Source organism: Ambystoma mexicanum, chromosome 9 (assembly GCF_040938575.1).
Source record: "Ambystoma mexicanum isolate Mex_15411 chromosome 9, UKY_AmexF1_1, whole genome shotgun sequence".
NCBI lineage: Eukaryota > Metazoa > Chordata > Amphibia > Caudata > Ambystomatidae > Ambystoma > Ambystoma mexicanum.
In genome coordinates this window covers 733,692,413-733,707,392 of record NC_090931.1, presented here as the reverse complement: position 1 = coordinate 733,707,392, position 14,980 = coordinate 733,692,413, and the positions used below count along the sequence as shown (strand labels likewise).

Here is a 14,980-nt window from a genome sequence, read left to right as displayed (position 1 = left end):
AGCGTGTGGCCCCAACAGTGATTTATTTTATAACAAAACTCTCTAACATTGTGCAAGACTTTTGACTATCTTCAAGAAGTGACTCAGCTTCCCTAAACTTTGCTCAAATGATATTGGCTGGCATGGCTCCCTGAAGACTCTTCTTACCCTCAGACTCTGTGCTTAATCATCCCTCAAAAAAAGTCATACTTAACTTACTTGTTAGTCTGGGAAAGGGTTGATTCATATTGCATTGGGGGATTCTAAAGTGCTTACCTGTTTGAGAAACTCGTTTACCATTGCCTCCTTCCCTAACCGTTTCCTTTTTACCACAACTTCAGTAGTACCTTTTAAGCGTGAAAAGTGATATTAATGTCCAGTGTCCTAGCAATTGATGTCACCTGAGAGTGTAGGAAGTATGTGTGCCATCCCAAAAGGCCATCTACTGAATTGAAGGAGTGTATTTTTGAAGTGCAATTAAGTGTTACTGTTAGGCAAGATTGTATGCAGTTCCCTGTGGGAGACTGCACCAGCATTGTTGTTCAGCAATATTTGGTGCAGTACCCCTTAGGGTGCACTACACAACCTTGGCCTCCTGGCAATAGGACCCCAACCTTTGGTATAAGTCTGTACTATGCAGGTTGGTGGTGTGGTTGAGCAGCCAGGCTTATCTCAAGAGGGGTCAATGTGAGCAGTAGGGTAGTTACACAGGGAGTCACAGTGACAAGTATCCAAATGAACACTTCTACTCAAGGTTTCTGGATTAAACAATGATTAATTTAACAGTCAGTTTGAATACGCCTTCTTCAGAAGGGGCAATATAATAGTAACACACAAATACACTCCAAAATACACACTCAATTTCTCCAAATCAGCAAGTACCCATTGGGGATGGCACACACACTTCCTACACCCTCAGGTGACTTAAATTGCTAGGACACTGGACATGAATATATCACTGGTACATTTAGAGCATTACTTAAATGAGTGTCAAAGAAGAGGTTATCAGAATAAAACGAGATCACACAAATATTCTGAAGCAGGTAACTACTTTTGAAAGCCCCCCCAATGCAAAGTTAGTTAACCGCTTCCTGGAAGGAAAGGTAAAGCACAATGTCAGAGGTAAGAGGAGTCATTCAGGGAGCCAGGCGAACCAATGTCAATTAGGCAAAAGTCTAGGTGAACTGAAGCACTTCTTTGCAATTAAGTAAAAGGCGTGCAATGTTTTAGAAGTCTTTGTAGGAAAAGAAGAATCAATGTAGGGCCACAAGCGGTTTAGGCTTGTGAGGATCAAATATGAAAGCAACTCTACAGAAGCAACCAAGACAAGTCTCAACTGAGAACAAGCAAGGCTACTCAACAAGAGGCAAGTTCTTAGACTGTACAGTACCTTTGGTTAGAAGAAAGGGTTCCAGCTGGCTTATGTTCCTGGACAGCTCTGCAAATCCTGTGTTCCTGGGCCTCAGTCGCTGGGACAAGGACGACGTCTGGAGGACTCTTGCAGTGCATTGGGACGGTTAGCAGCAGAAAAGGGTAAACTTCAATTCAGTGGCACATCGTGGTTCCAGCTCCTCGCGTCTATAGCAAATAGAACTACTGTGGTTCTTTGCTGTCGAAGTGGGCTTTCCTTGCATCTGGGGACCAGCACTGTTGAGGTGGCTCAGGCTCGGTCAGTCCTGCTTCCTTGGAGTCCGGAGGATCTTTAGTTAGAAGAAAGTTCCAGCTGTCCTCAGAATCTGCAGATCTGCACAGGAACAGTTCCTCGGCCTCAGTCGTGGCACCCCGGGTTCTCAGATACCACTCTGGACTTTGCTCGCATCTGGGGTCCAGCACTCTGTTGAGGTGGCTCAGGCAGTCCTGCTTCCTGGGAGTGCGGAGGATCTTCCAGCAACTTGCGTCTGACTTAAGTGATGCACTCCAATCTGGTGTTCCTCTCCCTGGTAACTCGGTTCCTGCAGCAGCAAGTAAGTACAGCCATCTCCGAGAGGATGTCCAGACGAGTTCACTTTGGAGTTGACTGGTTCCACCAACTCAAGGGGAAAAGTCATCCCTGCAGGGATTCTCTAGTCAATGCGAATTCGGAGCTTCAGCACAGCAGCAGGGCTTCACCGGGCAAACTAACGATCCAGGAGTGGTAGCAGGTATCTCTTCCAAGTTCTTCAGATTCCTTAGTCCAGTGGTCGACTTTGCCTTCCAAGCCAAAAAGCCTCGCCTTTCATGCAGGTTTCTCCTACTCATTCCAGCCTAGCTGTCAATCACACAGCAGGGTGGCTGTCCTTGCCAGACAGCCAGCCGGCCAATCACCTTTGGGTGTATTTCTGCAACCAAGGGGATTTCACACAGGGAGGTTCGGGCACCTCCCAGACACTCTGGAGCCAGAGGCAGGCTTCACCAGTGAATCCTGCCAAAGACAAAATGGGACCAAACCTGGTTTGGCGCGCAGAGTACATCTCAAGAAGACCCTTTACAACAAGAAATGGTGAAAAAAGAAGAAGACCAGGCCACTGACAAAATGGGCACGCAGGAGTGCCTTATTGCAGTTGCGAACGCAGCCTGCATTAAAAACACACAATGGCAGTAAAAAGTAAACCACTGCCAGCAGCCATTAATTGTAGAAAGGGTAACAAAAATGTGACACGAGAAACTAGACAAAGGTGATATTAAGTACCCCCTCCAACACCTTATTGGAAGATAGTGTGTGCTGGGTCTAGAAAGTTACAAAAGTAAAGTCAATTTCACTTCACTGCTCTTGGGAACAGTTTAACCAAGAGAAGGTATGTATACCTTTTGGGAAATCTAGGAGACTTCCCCGTGGCACTGCGCTAAAGATGCTGTGTATTAGAATGTAAAGATGCCTATAGAGTTTCAGACTCCAAAGTCAAAAGAAAAGGTTACAAAATCACATAAAAATGCACAGGTTCTCCAGCATGGGTCTGGCATGGATTCACATGAATATTTCCAGTCAGGCTGGGAATCCTCAGTACAGAAAAAAATCAGTTTCACTTCTGAACTATCTTTCTCCTAACAACCAATCACTGGTCTCTGGGTCATACTGCCCCCAGCCAATGACTGCCCTCCACCTAAGCCCCTCCTCTGGCAGCCATCTTCAGATTTGGTAGCACGTTAAGAGGCAGTAGGACCAAGAGAAGAGCCAGAGAGGGGTAGGCGGGAGGGTTTGCATGTGAATCCATGCCAGACCCATGCTCAGAACAGCAAGTAACTTGTTCCTTCTCCAGCATGGGGTCTGGCATGGATTCACATGCTCATGAAGAATACATAGCAGTACACATGCAACCATGGGAGGTGGCAAGGCTAAACATTAAGCATCTCTTACATCCTCACCAGACTCCCCTTCAAGCGAACAGGTTGCGCAGCACTGCTTGGCCGACTCTCGACTCCTCCCTGGAATCCCGGTGGACAGTAGATTTTCGTGAAGGTGTGCGTCGACCTCCATGCAGCAGCCCTGCAGATGCCCAGCAGGGGCACACCAGACAGGTAAGCCATAGTTGTAGCGATCGCTCTGGTCGAATGGGCTCCGACGGCCAGGCAACGGTCGGTTTGCCAATCGGTGACAATGGGGGATGCAGCCGGAGAGCCACCTGGAAATGGAAGCCTTGGAGAGGGCCTTCCCTTGGTTCACAGGGCCAAAGTTCACAAACCGCTGTGATGTCTTCCGAAAACACTGTGCGCTCCACACAGAACTTCAGCGCTCTAGCCACATCCAGTAAGTGCAAAGTCCTCTAAGCCGGCGACGAAGGCGACGGGAAGCAAACTGGTAAAACCAAGGGCTCATTGAGATGGAAGTACGATGGCACCTTGGGCATGAAGGAAGGGTGCGTCCGCAGCAACACCCTCGTCTTGTGGAATGTCAAGTACAGTGGTTTACAAGATGGGGACTGAATCTCTGCCACTCGTCATGCGGATGTGATGGCCACTAGAAATGCTGTTTACCACGATATAAACGTCGGCGGCGCCGAATGTATATGCTCGAATGGGGAACCCATGAGCCTAGTCAGCACCACATTGAGCTCCCACGCCGGGGCCGGAGCCTTCAGCGGCGGGAAAAAACAGAAAAGTCCTTTTATGAATTCCTTGACCGCGCGGTGTGACCAGAACAACAACAATCTCCCCGGAGTTCTGGTGTAGCAGGAGATAGCTGCCAGATGAACCTTGATGGAAGCATGGGCCAACCCGGCCTTGGCCAGCAACAGTAAATACAGCATGCACCTGCAGTGCCGTAATTCGCAGAGGGTCGAGTTTCTTTGCACGGCACCAGACGGCGAACCTCTTCCACTTATGTCCATAGCATTTCAGTGTAGACGAAGCCCTGGCCTTGACGAGCACTTCCTTGCAGTCTGGCGGGAGATCGTATCCACCAAACTCTAGCGCTGCAGGAGCCAGGCCTGCAAGTTCAGCGACCCTGGTTCGTTAAACAGAATCACGCCTCCTTCCATGGCGAGAAGATCTGCGCCCGCCGGAAGCTTGATCGTACCGTATCTGCCTCGGCCACGCCGGTGCGACGACGATCATCCTGCACCGGGACCGTCTGAGTTGATTGATGAGTCGCAGAAGCAACGGCAAGGGGGGGGAAACGCGTAGGAGAACAGGCCTTCCCAGGGGAATGAGAATGCATCCCCCATGCTCCCCGGCTGGGGAAACCTGCTTGCGAACCTCCGACACTTGGTGTTCATCGCCGTCACAAACAGATCGATCTGGGGAGTGCCCCATCGTCAGAATCGAAGATCCACTTGGTCCCGCCAAAGCTCCCACTCGTGGCACGAGCGCAGTCCCCTGGAGAGAGTCGGCCATGGTGTTCTTCACTCCTGCCAGATGAAATGGGACGAGGAACATCGCCTGGGCGACGGCCCATTGCCATAGGTCCTGCGCCTCTTTGGAGAGCGCTGAGGATCTGGTGCCCCCTTGCTTCCGGATGGAAAACATTGTAGTGGTGTTGCCTGTGAAAATCTGCACCACCTTGCCCTTGAGGGGCCAAAACAGCCCGTAGCTCCAGAATATTGATGTGCAACGACTTCTCCTCCGGCAGCCACAGGCCTCTTGCATGGAGACCACCTGTGTGTGCACCAAATTGCTCGACGGAAACTCTCATCGGGGGTGATCTGGTCCTCGAAGCTTCCCGATACCTGGATCAAACGGGCGTTGAGGAACTCCTGCAGCAGTCACATCCGCAGCCTGCATAGGCGCATGAGGTAAAAGCACAACAACATCATGCAGAGGATGGAGTTGGACCTCACCCTTGCGATCTTCAAGGTCAACAGCCGTTGTACCTTGCCCAGGATGGGCGCTATTCATTCCTCCGATGGGGACGCCAGACAACACTGTTGAGCCGGGACCCCAGAAATAGCGTGTCCTGCGATGGCACCAAGCAGGACTTTGAAAAGTTGATCGAGAAACCCAGTTCCGCGAGCAGCCGGACGGTCCCAGCCATGTGCCCGAGAGCGGTCTCCTCGACTTCGCTCAGATGAGCCAATCGTCCAGGTAGGGGTAGACATGAATCCCCTGCAGGCGCAACCGCGCCTCCACTGGCACCAGACACTTGGTGAAAACCCTTGGTGCCGACTTCCAATCCGAAGGGATGGGCCTTGAATTGGTAATGCTGCCCTTGGACCACGAAGCGCAGAAACTTACGGTGTCCCTTGTGAATGGGGATGTGGAAATAGGCATCCCCCCAGGTCCAGCAACAATAGGAAATCCCCTTCTTCCAGTTGTCCCAGCACGTGCTGAAGGGTGACCATCCAAAACTTCTGTGAGCTGATGTACTTGTTGAGGCGCCGAGATCTAGGATGGATCTCCAACCGCCAGTCTTCTTTCTGACGAGGAAATACCGGTAGTACACCGGAGCCCCAGAGCCTTTTTGGGACAAGTTCTATCATGCCCTTCTTCAGCATGGCCTGTACCTCCAGCAGAAGTTGAGGAACGTTTTCCTTCCTGGCCACCGGTGGAATGCACGGGCACTTCTGTTGAAATTCCAGGTTGTGTCTGTGGCCCAGGGCGTCCAGCACCCAACGGTCGGTGGAGATGGACTTCCACACGCTGATAATGTTTACCAACCAGCCTCCCACCGGGGTGTGCGGGTAGCCCTCCCCCATACCACCCCACCACCTGGTCCAATTCTGCTTCATCGTGGGGGCGCCACCTTGGCAATGAAAGCAACCGCCTATGGACTTGCTGCGGTCCCTGTAGGCCGCCTGAGACGAAGAGCAGGACGATTGACGATAGGATGAGGAGCCACCACCGAAACCTTTGAGAGTATCCCTGGGACTTTCCTCAGGAGGCCGGAAAGGACAGCTGTCGCTGCTGGAGCGTGCCCAACACCTGGCCCTTCTCGGTATCCACCTTGATGGCCTGAAGACACTTGTCCGCTGTCTTGACGAATAAGCTGTCCCCGAAGGGCATTTCCAACACCCTCGACTGTACATCCTGGCGGAAGCTAGTGGCCTTCAACCAACCACGCTAATTAAGGCAAACTCAATTGCCCATCTGACAGAAGCCTGTGTCGGCGAGGTCCGTGGCCACCGTGATGGCATGGTCCGATGCCAACCTGCCTTCTTGCAGGATCTCCCGCGCTTCAGCCCTCTTTTCGTCGGGAAGGAAATCCAGGAGGAGAGCGATCTTGAATCACAGCGCCCTGTCATAACGGGCTACGATGGCTAAGGCATTGGCCGCCTTGATCGTCGTCGCAGCCGACGAGATGACCCGCTGCCCCATGGCATCCATGCTTCTTTCCCTTGCTGTCCAGGGGGTGGGGGCAGGGAAGAGGACGTGGACGCAGACGCTAAAGATCCGGAAGATATTCGCCGCCGCCCAACCCGCCGAGTCCGGGTGAGACACTTCGGTGCAGAGTCCGGCACCCTCCACTTCTTCTCGTACCAGTCCCTCTCTTTTCCGGGACCGAGGACGGGTTCTTCATGAGGGACAGCCCCTCGTCCCAAATATCATCCAATAGAGGGATAGAAATTACGGTCTTCCTCTTGGCCTCCCAGCGCTGGTACAGGAAGCCTTCCTTCTCCTCGGGGGCCAGTTGAAACATCTAAGGCTTTAGTGATCAAGGCGTGGAAAGAACCAATCTCCTCGGGTGGCGAGGCCCTAGGCACTGGCGACGGGAAGTCCACTCAGTCGTCCGTATCCGGTTCCGTATCATCCCTTGGAGGGGGGGGGATGGTGGCGAAGGATGGCAAGGAGGTGGAGGATGGACTTCTCTTGACCGTGGGGGTGGGGGTTTCCCCTGACGGCCCAGGTGCCACGGGGTCTCCCGCTGGCGACAGGGGCATCCTTGTCCGGATCTCTGCTGACATGTCCACTGGCGGAGGTTGCTGTGGTGGTTGCAACAAGAGCGATGTCAGTGGCGTGATGTCCTCTGGCTCCTCACCGCCCTGCTGCTCCTTGTCGGTATCCTCGCCTCTCTCCACATGAGCATCGTCGGAATCATTCCGATAGGACCTGGCCTCGACAAACTTTTTGTCCAGTACGGCCTTCAGACCGGCAAGCTCCACCTCCTCAGAGCTGTCCGAGCCCTGCAAGACTACCGCCCCTCCCACCCCCCCTTCTGCTCGACCAGCGGGGACGGTCTAGGGGAGATCGGCATAGTCTTCACAATGGGTAGAAAAGACGATTCCCACTGAGCAGGCAGAGAAACTCTCGTCTTAGGGGCGGCCTCCTGGTAGTCCGCATCCGCGGGTTTCGCTAGGGATGCCACCACCCCTTCCAGGGAGGACTTCGACTGGTGAACCTGGGCCTTCACGACCATGGGCACGCTGGAGCCCTTCACCGTGGGGGAGGTTCAGCACCCCGCTACGTCTTGGCTTTCTCTGTCGAGTCAGCTCGGACTTCTCCAGAAGCTTACCCAGATGGTCCGACTTTCTCTTTACTGACCCGGAGCGTTGGCTCGTGGTCGAGGGTTCCCGGAGATGCTGTTCCCGACCTACCTACCTGCCTGGGACTTTCCTCAGGAGGCCGGAAAGGACAGCTGTCGCTGCTGGAGTGTGTCCCAACAGCATGCCTGGTGCCCGCGTACTCGCAATGCTTTGACTTATGTTGGGCCCCCGTCACCGGAGCGCCCTCAAAGGTCTTAGAAGACCGCTCAGATTTCCTCTTGCTGGGTGATTCTTGCTGCCCGGGGATCTTTAACTGGAGCCACTCAGAGCCGCTAAGAAAAATAGTGAAAAAGCGCAAAACGCAGTAAAACACCCGAGAGCCAATCACAAGGACTCCCACCACTCTAACATGCGGTAGAAATCTGAATATTTCTGCCAGAGGAGGGGCTTAGGTGTAGGGCAGTCATTGGCTGAGGGCAGCATGACCCAGAGACCAGCGATTGGTTGTTAGGAGAAAGACAGTTCAGAAGTGAAACAAACTGATTTTTTTCTTTACCGAGGATTCCCAGCCTGACAGGGAAAATTCATGAGCATGTGAATCCATGCCAGACCCCATGCTGGAGGAAAAGGCCTCACTCTCTTCTGGATAAAACATTAAAAGTCCTCAAGTCCAGCAGAAGAGCTGGGGGTCTCTAAGGTAGAAGGGAATTAGCGTATTTCTAAGAATTCTCCCTAACAAGGAACACTAAAATTGCTAAAAGAAAAGCAAGATAGGGGCCCTTTTGGTAAAGCCTGCGGTAAAGGTGCCCTGAATTAATAAAAAGGTATCACTGCCACCAGCCATTGAAGCTAAGCTTGTCCCTGTAACAGTATTGTTAAAGTTTTAGTGTGAAAGGGCATGCATTGCATCTCCGCAGCACTCCACATAAGGTGGGGTGTGCTGGTTTCACCAAATAAAACATAAAAGGGATCCAAAGATACATTCTACCCTGGGGAACAGTAGTTATCTCAAGGTTAGCCAGAGAAAGTTCAAAGGGAAGCCCATAGGGCAATCCATCAACATAGGAACTTAGTGCCAAAAGTTGTTAAAGAGGATCACTTTAAAAAAGACACCATGGAGAGTCTTAAGGACACCCATAAAAAGATAAGGATTCTATGAGTGTGGAAAAAGGTTCCAACTCACTGAGGATAAGGACAAAGAATCCACCAGTAAAGCAGAAAAGTTCTGGGGTTGACACAGGTCAGGAAGATTTATCACCACCATGAAAACCGTACCCAACATCTATGCTACCCTATACTCCGGTGGCACATCCTTATATTAAGAGTAGAGTCTTGTACGGTCTCAGTTGAATGGTTTTATTAAGACCAATACACTCCCACCAGCCATAATTGTAAGCTTGACACTAAACAGAACTGTTACACGAGCAGTGACAAAGACGATACAGAGTAACACCCTCAGCACACCTCATGGTGGGGTGTGCTGGCCTCACACTATAAAATGTAGCAAGGCTAAAAAATCTCTCCATCCTTGAGAAAATCTGTCCTGCAAGTTAAGTCGCTGTAACAGAAAAGCTAAAAAAATGAGAATACTATGCATCTTCACAGCACTCCAAATAAGGTGGGATGTGCTGATCTCACAGTGGGGATTGTAGAAAGGATAACCAGTATCCTTCTACCCTTATTTCACACAAGGAACCCAAGAGAAAATAAAAGGGGAGCCCAAAGGGCAGCCCAGCAACACTGCACAGAAAGTGCTGTGTGCTGCAATAGGAAAGTGTAGCTGCCCAAAAACTTATAGGAAAGTATAATTCCTAAAATCAAGTATTGAGTGTCATGAAAAGAAGACCCATAAAAAGAGTAAAATAAAGGAAGAGTGGCGAAAAAGATTCCCACTCACTCAGAAACAAAGTTAGGCAGGCAGTACTTTTGTAAGATCCCATAAACAGCCCACAATCCTCAAGGTGCATTATCTCAAACAGTAAAATCTGCTTTCTCACACTACAAGAGTAGCAGCGCTTACCTTCAGTTGAAAAGACAAGATCCATTACTGCGTCATGGTGCCAGTGGAGGGAAGAAAATGTGTATTCCGTTTTGTGATGAAAGTTTCTCCTAAGCAAAAAGAAACATTATCAATCGGCAGAAGAGCAAAGAGTTCGCAATCGATATTCGATTGAAAAGGTTTTCCTTGTCAAAGTGTACTCATGATTTTATTTTTAACCACGCAAGGTAGGAGGTCAAAGTGGCAGAGGATACCAGCCTTTATAACTTTCAAACACAAAAAAACATTGTGTGATTTGTAATGATTTGGCCACACCCACAGTTTTTCTTGAGATCCTATACCTTTGAATTGTACAAGTCCAATAGAATAGGGGCTGAAATACATGGTGTGATTTGCAAGAATAAACAACTTGCTACTGGAAAGTATGGGCTTGGGTTGAAAAATAAAATAAATAGCAAGGTTTCAAACGATACAGCAGCAAGTTTGTGAAAATATTACATGTTTTATTGTAATATGTAATTTAGAAACGTATAATTCGGTTTTAATTTCTAAGCAGATTTTCAGTTTGGTCACCAATTTGTGCGTTAAATAGATTGTTGTGTACCTTCCACATTACACCGTGCCTGCGAGATCAGTCGGGTAATGGGGCAAACTCTTACACCGTGCTAGAGAGATTTCCAAAGATCACATATGAACACTTTGGCACCTGTTAATGCTGGTTCAACACAGGTTGCAAAAGCAAGTGCTCGCTGACAAAGAAATGAGCCTGCTTAAAAATATTGGTGGTGCAGCAAGCACTTAATGGAGAAGAAACAAAGTGCAAGGGGGTCAGCGTTAACAGTGAACAATTTAGGATATGTAGTGATTAAGTCGGAACCAGGTTTTCACAGTTGCTTGTGTATTTGAACAGTTTAAAGATTAGTAAAACTGAAAAAAAGAAAACATTTTGATGCAAGCAGAGTGTATATCCCAATCAGCAGGGAGAATAACGTTGTGGGTAAACTCTGTTCCTGTCAAAAACTCACCAGAGCCGAATTCTGCCATCTTCATGACCTGTAGCAATACAGTCCTCATTAGGGTGGCATGCAACACTGGTAAACTGGTTTTTTGCACCTTTCTTATCTGTCGCACTTAATGGGAACCTTAAAGTACAAAAACACAAATGTAAAACAGTTTTAACAGGTAAAAATAATTTGGTTAAATAAAAAACAGTAATTTTAAAGAACTGTTTGTACCATTGCATAATAGTGCTTAAATTAAATATTTCATAATGCTCATAGCTACACCTTGGGGGTTGGGGGCATCTTTTGGAAAACCTGAAAGCTTACAAACATTTATAACATGCATAGACTACTTGTTTTGGACCAATACAAGTTTATTTTTAACTGCCATTCCTCCTATGGGTAGTGCTGGGGGGTTACTTAGTAGCCCCTGTTCCTACTTACTCATGTAACATTTATGTTACACTCACTACTTGGCTGGTGGCAGTGGTTTAATTTTCCTACCATTGTGCTTGTCTACCGCAGGCTGAATCCTCAGCTGCAGCACAGCACCTATGCGTGACCATTGTGTCAAAATGGCCCGGTCTTTTTTCACCATTTCTTGTTAGTGAGGTCTTTCTTTGGTTTTACTCTGCGTGCCAAACGAGGTTTAATCCTCATTAGTTTTGCCTTTGGCGGGCTTCAGTATTGAAACCCGTCTCTGGCTCCAGTGTGTTTGGCAGGGTAGGAAGAGCGGGAGGTGCCCGAAACTCCCTGTCCTTAGTCTCCTTGGTTACCTGAATGAACCAATGCCGACCCTGCTGTCGGAGTGACAGCTAGGCTGTGCATAAATGGAAGAAACTTGCATAAAAGGAGAGGCTTCTTGGACTGAAGATCGAGTAAACCACTGGACAAAACATTCGAAGGAATCGTGAAGAGAAACTTGCTGCATCCTCCTGGACAGTTGAACTGCCCAGTGAAGCCCTGCTGCTGTGCTGAAACAGCTTTTCTGAAATCGACTAGAGAAGCTCCGGAGAGGACGACTTCTTCCCTTGGGTTAGTGGGACCAACTAACCCCAAGACGAACTTTGCTGGAGGCCCTAACCGGCCCACCCCCCAACCCCCAAACTGGCTGTACTTCTTTGCTGCTGCATGAACAGAGTGCCAGGGGTTGAGAAATCCATAGTCGAGTGCAACATGTTTAAGATGGACCGAGGTTCCAGGAAGATCCAGAGGACCCTCCCGACGCAGGACAAACCAAGCTCTTGAGTCACCTCACCTGAGTGCTGAACTCAAGGAGTGAAGGAAGCCCATCCAGTGTCCAAGATCCGCTGTGGTGCTATTTGCCGGTAGCTGAAACGACAAAGTGCTGCTTAACTGAAAAGAGCCCTTAGCTGCTGCCGACTGTCGAACTGCAGTGCAGGAGTCCTCCAGACATCCTCCCTATTGTCCCCATGACTGAGGCCCAGGAACCCAGGATCTGCATCGCTGCAACCAGAACAAAAGCAGGCAGGATCCTCTTTTTGTTACCTAAGGTACTGTGCTAACTAAGAGGTACTTACCTCTTGTCTGTAGCTTGCATTATTTCACTTGAGACTTGCTGTGGCTGCTTTTTGAAGAGTCGATCTCCGCTCAAACTTCCACAGGTTTAACAGCTTGTGACACAACAGTGATTTTATACAAACTCTAACTTTGTGCAAGACTTTTGTGCTATCTAAGAAGTGCCTCAGCTCCATAGAAATTGTTCAAATGGACTTTGGCTGTCCAGGCTCCCTGCAGACTCTTCTGACCCATTGACTTTGATTCAAACTGTCCCTCATAGGCGATACCTTTCCGAGCAATATTAGTTAAAAACCAATGTATTATCTAGATTTCATTGGGGGATTTTAAAAGTGGTCACATGCTCTGCGAACCTGTTAACCTTTTTTCCTTCCATTAACATTTCCTCTTTTACCAATGTTAAGAATTCTCAGAAATGTGCCAATTTCCCCTTCTAACTTAAGAGACCCCCGTTAGGCAAAGTTTGCATGCAGTACCCTCTGGAACCACTACACACAACTAGGACTACAAGTGTAAGCAAAACCAACCTTTGGTATAAGTCTGTACCACACAGTTTTTGGTAGCGAGCTGAGCAGCCAGGCTTATCTCAAGAGGTAATGTGAGCTTGAAAGGGTGTTATACAAAGTGCTACAATAACAAGTATTCAGATAGACACTTATACTCAAGGTTTCTTGGTAAACACTTCTTAATGTATTACTCAATCATTTATAAAGCATTTTCTAATTGAAGCAACCAATAGCACGCAAAAATTATACTACAATACTGATTACTAAGCAGTTAAACTCCCTTGAAGTAGGAGCAAAATAGCATTGAAGTAGGAGCAAAAAGGCATAAGTTAATAAAACAAATATTACAGTTAATTGAACAGTGCAAATAGTTGGAGTTCACCAGAGGAGTTGATTCAATGCAATAGGTAGGCCAAAGTCAATGGGCTAGTGTCTTGTATAGGTAAAAACGGTTCTGGTTTTTAAAACAGAAAAGTCTTTGCCACAGTTCTTAGAAGTAGTGAACGGAAGAAAGGTTTGTATGTCGGGTCACAAGCCGACTAGGCCTGCAAGTAGCAAAAGTTCCACAAACATTCACACCGAGTACCTTATATTGAAGAAAAAGATGCAGCTGAAGACTCTGCTCCTGGCAGTTCCTGCAGATCTCGCTGTTCCTGAGCCACAGTCGCGGGGACAAGAAGGAAGACGTCGGGTGACTACTGCACTGCACAGGGACGGATCACAAAGCTGGCAAATTGGCAAATATTCGATTTCGGTTGCTGTTCTTCAAGCACACAAGCTGGTGTCCTTCTCCCTGGTTAATCCTAACCAGATACGAGAGTGGTATCTAGGTGGCTTACGAGTCGATTGGTCCCACCAACTCAAAGGAAGAAGTCGTCCTTGAAGGGGCTTCACGGTCTAGGTGAACGGACCTGCAGCAGGGCTCCACCGGGTAAACCAACGATCCGGTAGTTGCAGCAGCTGTCCTCTTCCAACTCGTCCTCGGGTCTTTCGTTACAGTGGTCAACTCTGCCTTTCAGTCCAAGAGACTTGCCTTTTAAACAGTTTTCTCCCATTAATTCCAGCCTAGCTGCCACTCACCCAGCAGGATGGCTGTCCTTGCCGGACAGTCAGCCAGCCAATCACGCCAGAGTGCATAGGAGACTAAGCAAAGGGAGTTTCGGGCACCTTCCTCACTTCCTGCCCACTCCAGACACTCAGGCGCCACAGGCGGTCTTCAGTCCTGAAGCCCGCCAAAGGCATAGAAACAAAGGGACCAAACCTGGTTTAGCACACAGAGACAAACTCTAAAAGGACCTTTCCACAAAGAAATGGTGAAAAAAGAAGACCGGGACCTGTTCAAACAAAGGGGGCTCAGGCGCCATCTTGAAAAACATGGCTCTCGTGATTTTTAGCTACTGGTGTTCGCGGTCGGGAAAAATCATGTTAGTTTGTTGTAAAACCACTGACACCAGCCATTTCGATAGGAAAGGCTAGCAGGGGACTGGTACATGAGTTTCTAGACAGAGGATACTAGGTAACCCCTCCAGCACTCGTAAAATAGTGTGTGCTGGTCTAGGAATTAAAAAGTATAGTAAAGTCAATTTAACTACACTCTGGGAAACAGTTTATCCCAGAGAAGGCATTTAAACCTTGGGACAGCCTAAAAAGCTTCCCTTTCTCACTGCAGTGAGGGTGCTGTGTAACACATGAAGATGATGCTTATGGAGTGGTCTTAAAACACCATAATCAAAGAACACGAGATTAACACATCAAAAAACATGAGTGAAAAAATAAATCCCTCTCTCCAGATAACAAAATCAAGTCCTCAAAATCCAGCTAAGTTGCTGGGTGTCTCTAAGGTGAAGGAATTAGCACATTTATGAGATTTCTCCCCAACAACCCCCAGCAATTTTGCTGGATTTTAGGACTTTACATTTTTATCCTGGAGCGAGTAAGACCTTTTCCTCCCCTATCATGCATTTTTCTGTGATTTGAACTCTGTTTCTTTTGGTTTTGCAGTCTGAAACTCCACAGGCATCTTTTTACACTGACACATAGCACCCTCAGTGCAGTGCCACAGAGAAGTCCTTTGGATTACTGCTAATGGTTTAAATACCTTCTCTAGGATAACTACTGTTTCGA

At 48.5% G+C, this 14,980-nt stretch overlaps 1 protein-coding gene across 1 annotated transcript in view; it reads right to left on the bottom strand.

Moving 5' to 3' along the window:
* The window catches only part of WDR75 (WD repeat domain 75), a 552,173-nt gene that overhangs the window by 343,841 nt on the left and 193,352 nt on the right, over positions 1-14,980 (bottom strand). The window contains exons 7-8 of the mRNA XM_069615630.1: positions 10,836-10,952; positions 9,832-9,920 (exon numbers count right to left, since the gene is read on the bottom strand). Of these exons, the coding sequence (XP_069471731.1) occupies positions 9,832-9,920; positions 10,836-10,952 (206 nt within the window). The remainder of the gene's footprint in view (positions 1-9,831; positions 9,921-10,835; positions 10,953-14,980) is intronic.